This window comes from Eucyclogobius newberryi, unplaced genomic scaffold (genome assembly GCF_026437365.1).
Source record: "Eucyclogobius newberryi isolate DKJ021-1_F unplaced genomic scaffold, fEucNew1.0.hap1 SCAF_17, whole genome shotgun sequence".
Classification (NCBI taxonomy): domain Eukaryota; kingdom Metazoa; phylum Chordata; class Actinopteri; order Gobiiformes; family Gobiidae; genus Eucyclogobius; species Eucyclogobius newberryi.
The window spans coordinates 35,031,848-35,039,347 of NW_027315801.1; the positions used below are offsets into that span (position 1 = coordinate 35,031,848).

At 36.8% G+C, this 7,500-nt stretch overlaps 1 protein-coding gene across 1 annotated transcript in view; it reads right to left on the bottom strand.

Annotated features, from left to right (window-relative positions):
- LOC140363628 (rhamnose-binding lectin-like) overlaps positions 1–7,500 on the bottom strand; it is a 29,710-nt gene that overhangs the window by 6,977 nt on the left and 15,233 nt on the right. The window contains exons 5-10 of the mRNA XM_072450258.1: positions 7,431–7,500; positions 6,609–6,718; positions 6,312–6,356; positions 5,987–6,119; positions 4,048–4,151; positions 3,943–3,963 (exon numbers count right to left, since the gene is read on the bottom strand). The exon at positions 7,431–7,500 is cut by the window's right edge and continues 66 nt beyond it. Coding sequence (XP_072306359.1) covers positions 3,943–3,963; positions 4,048–4,151; positions 5,987–6,119; positions 6,312–6,356; positions 6,609–6,718; positions 7,431–7,500 — 483 coding nt within the window. The remainder of the gene's footprint in view (positions 1–3,942; positions 3,964–4,047; positions 4,152–5,986; positions 6,120–6,311; positions 6,357–6,608; positions 6,719–7,430) is intronic.

The following is a 7,500-nucleotide window of genomic DNA, read 5'->3' on the forward strand; positions in this document are numbered from 1 at the left end:
TAGTGTGTTTAGACTTATACACCATGTAATAGTATGTTTGGACTTATACACATGTAATAGTGTGTTTAGGCTTATACACCATGTAATAGTGTGTTTAGACTTATACACCATGTAATAGTGTGTTTAGACTTATACACCATGTAATAGTATGTTTAGACTTATACACATGTAATAGTGTGTTTAGACTTATACACATGTAATAGTGTGTTTAGACTTATACACATGTAATAGTGTGTTTAGACTTATACACATGTAATAGTGTGTTTAGACTTATACACATGTAATAGTGTGTTTAGACTTATACACCATGTAATAGTATGTTTAGACTTATACACATGTAATAGTGTGTTTAGACTTATACACATGTAATAGTGTGTTTAGACTTATACACATGTAATAGTGTGTTTAGACTTATACACATGTAATAGTGTGTTTAGACTTATACACATGTAATAGTGTGTTTAGACTTATACACCATGTAATAGTGTGTTTAGACTTATACACATGTAATAGTGTGTTTAGACTTATACACATGTAATAGTGTGTTTAGACTTATACACATGTAATAGTGTGTTTAGACTTATACACCATGTAATAGTGTGTTTAGACTTATACACCATGTAATAGTGTGTTTAGGCTTATACACATGTAATAGTGTGTTTAGACTTATACACATGTAATAGTGTGTTTAGACTTATACACATGTAATAGTGTGTTTAGACTTATACACATGTAATAGTGTGTTTAGACTTATACACCATGTAATAGTGTGTTTAGACTTATACACCATGTAATAGTGTGTTTAGACTTATACACCATGTAATAGTATGTTTAGACTTATACACATGTAATAGTGTGTTTTGACTTATACACCATGTAATAGTATGTTTAGGCTTATACACATGTAATAGTGTGTTTTGACTTATACACCATGTAATAGTATGTTTAGGCTTATACACCATGTAATAGTGTGTTTAGACTTATACACCATGTAATAGTGTGTTTAGGCTTATACACCATGTAATAGTGTGTTTAGACCTATACACCATGTAATAGTGTGTTTAGACTTATACACCATGTAATAGTATGTTTGGACTTATACACATGTAATAGTGTGTTTAGGCTTATACACCATGTAATAGTGTGTTTAGACTTATACACCATGTAATAGTGTGTTTAGACTTATACACCATGTAATAGTATGTTTAGACTTATACACATGTAATAGTGTGTTTAGACTTATACACCATGTAATAGTGTGTTTAGACTTATACACCATGTAATAGTATGTTTAGACTTATACACCATGTAATAGTATGTTTAGACTTATACACATGTAATAGTGTGTTTAGACTTATACACCATGTAATAGTGTGTTTAGACTTATACACCATGTAATAGTATGTTTAGGCTTATACACCATGTAATAGTGTGTTTAGACTTATACACCATGTAATAGTATGTTTAGGCTTATACACCATGTAATAGTGTGTTTAGACTTATACACCATGTAATAGTGTGTTTAGACTTATACACCATGTAATAGTGTGTTTAGACTTATACACCATGTAATAGTATGTTTAGGCTTATACACCATGTAATAGTGTGTTTAGTTATACACCATGTAATAGTGTGTTTAGACTTATACACATGTAATAGTGTGTTTAGACTTATACACCATGTAATAGTGTGTTTAGACTTATACACATGTAATAGTGTGTTTAGACTTATACACATGTAATAGTGTGTTTAGACTTATACACATGTAATAGTGTGTTTAGACTTATACACCATGTAATAGTGTGTTTAGACTTATACACCATGTAATAGTGTGTTTAGACTTATACACCATGTAATAGTGTGTTTAGGCTTATACACCATGTAATAGTGTGTTTAGACTTATACACCATGTAATAGTGTGTTTAGGCTTATACACATGTAATAGTGTGTTTAGGCTTATACACATGTAATAGTATGTTTAGACCTATACACCATGTAATAGTGTGTTTAGACTTATACACCATGTAATAGTGTGTTTAGACTTATACACCATGTAATAGTGTGTTTAGACTTATACACATGTAATAGTGTGTTTAGACTTATACACATGTAATAGTATGTTTAGACTTATACACCATGTAATAGTGTGTTTAGGCTTATACACATGTAATAGTGTGTTTAGACTTATACACATGTAATAGTGTGTTTAGACTTATACACCATGTAATAGTGTGTTTAGACTTATACATCATGTAATAGTGTGTTTAGACTTATACACCATGTAATAGTGTGTTTAGACTTATACACCATGTAATAGTGTGTTTAGACTTATACACATGTAGTAGTGTGTTTAGACTTATACACCATGTAATAGTGTGTTTAGGCTTATACACATGTAATAGTGTGTTTAGACTTATACACCATGTAATAGTATGTTTAGACTTATACACCATGTAATAGTGTGTTTAGACTTATACACCATGTAATAGTGTGTTTAGACTTATACACATGTAATAGTGTGTTTAGACTTATACACATGTAATAGTGTGTTTAGACTTATACACCATGTAATAGTGTGTTTAGGCTTATACATCATGTAATAGTATGTTTTTGTGTGTAACTGGCCACGCCCTGATGACTGGCCACGCCCTGATGACTGTGTGCTGTTGAAGTGAACCCATTAAATATGAACGTGAATGAATATTTGTTTGTTATGATTCGTTTACAATTGCACTTTTTATTTTAAAGAAAGATGAAACAGAACTGCTTCTCTAAACACTGAAAAGAACATTTTTTATTCTCGTTTAAAGAACAAAATAATGATAATTGAACTGTAACAAAAGAAAAGGGTCGTTTGAACCACATCTGATCCTGACATAAGCAAGAAATGATTAACCGAAAGTGAAATATTTACTTTTATTATTATTATTTCCTTGATTCAAACTCAAAAGCCCTGTGCGTAACCTTCTGGAGGAGTAAAGTCACAGGCTCAAGGGAAATAGAATGTTCTCTCTCACTCTCACCTCTGCATCCACAGCACACAATCCACTCACACTCACAACTCTACATTTACATTGTTATTATAGATAATTGCTCCAAAAAAGGGCTTAAAAAGTTCCCGTTTTCCTCTTCTTTCCTGTTGCGGTCGACGAGTCTCAGAGTAACACCCAGAGGAGCGCCCTCTTCTGGTGAAAATCACATTTATCTGACAACAGTTGAACGTAAACAACAGGAGGTAGAACAATCCCTAAAGTTTTCAAATATGGTGTGCCACAAGGGTTAGTACTCGGACTCATGTTGTTTGTTCCCTACAGTGTACAGTTTTACACAAAATAAAACACTATCGAGGCTTTTATACATTTTATTTTTTTATTTAATCATTATTTACCCAGAACCATTGAGATTTAAACACAACATACAACATTAAATGATCATTTGTTGTTTACAGACCTTTAAATGTGCAGCATTTGTGAACATTCAAATTCCCTTCACACTTAAATTATGATTAATATTACAGCTCTATAATAAAACTGAGGTACAAAGTAAATGTAAAATATTTTCCGTGATGTTGGAATTCTTTAAAGTGTTTAATCTTTTTGAAGCTTTTGATGAATTGATCAAAACATAATAAAAAAAGATATAAAATGCAAAACAGAAGTAGAAACAAAAACTGTGACAAAAGTAAAACATTGAATTCTTAAAAGCAAAAACGTACAAGAATAAAACCTTCATCATTTAAATGTCATTAGACAGAAAGTGGCAAGAAAAACAGATCTGTGAAACTTTACTTTAGAATGGCCAAAGGAGCAGAGATATTGTTAAAGCCATTTTAAACATCGTGAAGAAATTACAAAGGCAAAATTATGAAAAGAAAATATAAACTTTAGGACTGATGCGGCTGAAGTGAAAAGCATTATTTCGTCGTCTGTGAAAGATCTTAATTTTGGATGAAATTGAAGGGATCTGAAAAAGAAGAAGAGCATTTGACACACTGCACTGACCCTGGGAGGGCATCTGAGCCACAGCGGGATAGTGGATGTGACTTACACTGGCAGACGTAGGCCACCTCCAGGTACTTGTAGGTCCCTCCACACGAGTCCCCAAACTCTGAGTTACTGGCTCTGATGACACAGCTGTTTTTACCATTGCAGCTGGAAAACAAACATCATTTACTGCAACGGCTGAAGAACAAATATGAATGGATTGTTTATATGTTTGTACAAAGGACCATGTGGACCATGTGGACCATGTAGACCATGTGGACCATGTAGACCATGTGGACCATGTGGACCATGTAGACCATGTGGACCATGTAGACCATGTGGACCATATAGACCATGTGGACCATGTAGACCATGTGGACCATGTGGACCATGTAGACCATGTGGACCATGTAGACCATGTGGACCATGTAGACCATGTGGACCATGTGGACCATGTAGACCATGTGGACCATGTGGACCATGTAGACCATGTGGACCATGTGGACCATGTGGACCATGTAGACCATGTAGACCATGTGGACCATGTGGACCATGTAGACCATGTAGACCATGTGGACCAGTATCTGTGCCTGGTCCCATAGAAATGTTTAAGGTTATTCTGGTTTTACTCTGATGTTTGTTACTCTGGAGTTTGTTACTCTGGAGTTTGTTACTATGATGTTTGTTACTCTGGAGTTTGTTACTCTGATGTTTGTTACTCTGGTGTTTGTTACTCTGGTGTTTGTTACTCTGGAGTTTGTTACTCTGGAGTTTGTTACTCTGATGTTTGTTACTCTGATGTTTGTTACTCTGGAGTTTGTTACTCTGGAGTTTGTTACTCTGGAGTTTGTTACTCTCGTGTTTGTTACTCTCGAGTTTGTTACTCTGATGTTTGTTACTCTGATGTTTGTTACTCTGATGTTTGTTACTCTGGAGTTTATTACTCTAGAGTTTGTTACTCTGGAGTTTGTTACTCTAGAGTTTGTTACTCTAGAGTTTGTTACTCTGGAGTTTGTTACTCTGGAGTTTGTTACTCTGATGTTTGTTACTCTGGAGTTTGTTACTCTGGAGTTTGTTACTCTAGAGTTTGTTACTCTGGAGTTTGTTACTCTAGAGTTTGTTACTCTGGAGTTTGTTACTCTGGAGTTTGTTACTCTGGTGTTTGTTACTCTGGAGTTTGTTACTCTGATGTTTGTTACTCTGGAGTTTTTTACTCTGGAGTTTGTTACTCTAGAGTTTGTTACTCTGGAGTTTGTTACTCTGATGTTTGTTACTCTGATATTTGTTACTCTGATGTTTGTTACTCTGATGTTTGTTACTCTGATATTTGTTACTCTGATGTTTGTTACTCTGGTGTTTGTTACTCTGGAGTTTGTTACTCTGGAGTTTGTTACTCTGATGTTTGTTACTCTGATGTTTGTTACTCTGATGTTTGTTACTCTGGAGTTTGTTACTCTGATGTTTGTTACTCTGGTGTTTGTTACTCCGGTGTTTGTTACTCTGATGTTTGTTACTCTGATGTTTGTTACTCTGGTGTTTGTTACTCTGGAGTTTGTTACTCTGATGTTTGTTACTCCGGTGTTTGTTACTCTGGAGTTTGTTACTCTGGTGTTTGTTACTCTGATGTTTGTTACTCTGATGTTTGTTACTCTGATGTTTGTTACTCTGGAGTTTGTTACTCTGATGTTTGTTACTCTGATGTTTGTTACTCTGATGTTTGTTACTCTGGAGTTTGTTACTATGATGTTTGTTACTCTGGTGTTTGTTACTCTGGAGTTTGTTACTCTGATGTTTGTTACTCTGGAGTTTGTTACTCTGGAGTTTGTTACTCTGGAGTTTGTTACTCTGATGTTTGTTACTCTGGAGTTTGTTACTATGATGTTTGTTACTCTGGAGTTTGTTACTCTGATGTTTGTTACTCTGGTGTTTGTTACTCTGATGTAACAAATGATTGAAACAGCGACAGTAGAAGTTTGTGATAATCATTTGAAACGCTGAGTTACCTTTGGGCGACCTTTGGGGCGGGGCTGTAACAGTCCGTGTTTTGAATCTGAGACTGAGGTCGTTTGTAGGCACAGGTCATCGAGTCACGGCGTCCATAGTCTGCTCCGTAAACATTGATCTCCTGACCCTCATCTGGACACATGGAAACATGATTTAGTCCTGGTCTAGACCTGGTTTAGTCCTGGTTTAGTCCTTGTTTAGACCTGGTTTAGTCCTGGTTTAGTCCTGGTTTAGTCCTGGTTTAGTCCTTGTTTAGTCCTGGTTTAGTCCTGGTTTAGTCCTGGTTTAGTCTTGGTTTGGTCCTGGTTTAGACCTGGGTCTTACCACAGCGGAGAAAAGCCAGGGACTGTTCACAGGCCACAGTCTGATCTGTCAGAGAAAGTAAGAGCGTGTAAAAGAACAATAGAAACTAAAGTCATGCATGTGACACTTTAAGCTCCTCCCCTCTCCATTGTGTGGACAAATAAAGGCTTATCTTATACTTTTATGGTATAAAAGGAGAGTTCTTTATGTCAGAGCGATTGTCTGATGTGCTGGACTTAAACAAATGTGAACGTTCTGAATAAGAATGACCTTTAATTACATGTAAATAAATGATGTGTTTGTGGGAGCAGGACTCACGAGCTGGGAAGCAGGTGTAGTTGGTGTCCAGATACTTGTAAGTCCCATAGCACGGGTCAGACGTACGGAACAAGTCCATGTTCAGCTCACACTCACTCTTCCCATCGCACCTGAGGAACATGTGAGGAACATGTGTGAGGAACACGTGTGAGGAACATGTGAGGAACATGTGAGGAACATGTGAGGAACACGTGTGAGGAACATGTGAGGAACATGTGAGGAACATGTGTGAGGAACATGTGAGGAACATGTGAGGAACATGTGAGGAACATGTGAGGAACATGTGAGGAACATGTGTGAGGAACATGTGAGGAACATGTGAGGAACATGTGTGAGGAACATGTGAGGAACATGTGTGAGGAACATGTGAGGAACATGTGAGGAACATGTGTGAGGAACATGTGAGGAACATGTGTGAGGAACATGTGAGGAACATGTGTGAGGAACATGTGAGGAACATGTGAGGAACATGTGTGAGGAACATGTGAGGAACATGTGAGGAACATGTGAGGAACATGTGTGAGGAACATGTGAGGAACATGTGAGGAACATGTGAGGAACATGTGAGGAACATGTGAGGAACATGTGTGAGGAACATGTGAGGAACATGTGAGGAACATGTGTGAGGAACATGTGAGGAACTTGTGAGGAACATGTGTGAGGAACATGTGTGAGGAACATGTGTGAGGAACATGTGTGAGGAACATGTGAGGAACACAAAGTCAGTTCAGTCCTGTTTCAGTCCTGGTTCAGTCCTGGTTCAGTCCTGGTTTAGTCCTGGTCCAGTCCTGGTTCAGTCCTGGTTCAGTCCTGGTTCAGTACCGGGTCTTGACGAGCTTCTTGGCCCCGGCCTGAGAACATTGTGTCTGGATGACCTGTCCATGAGGTCGTC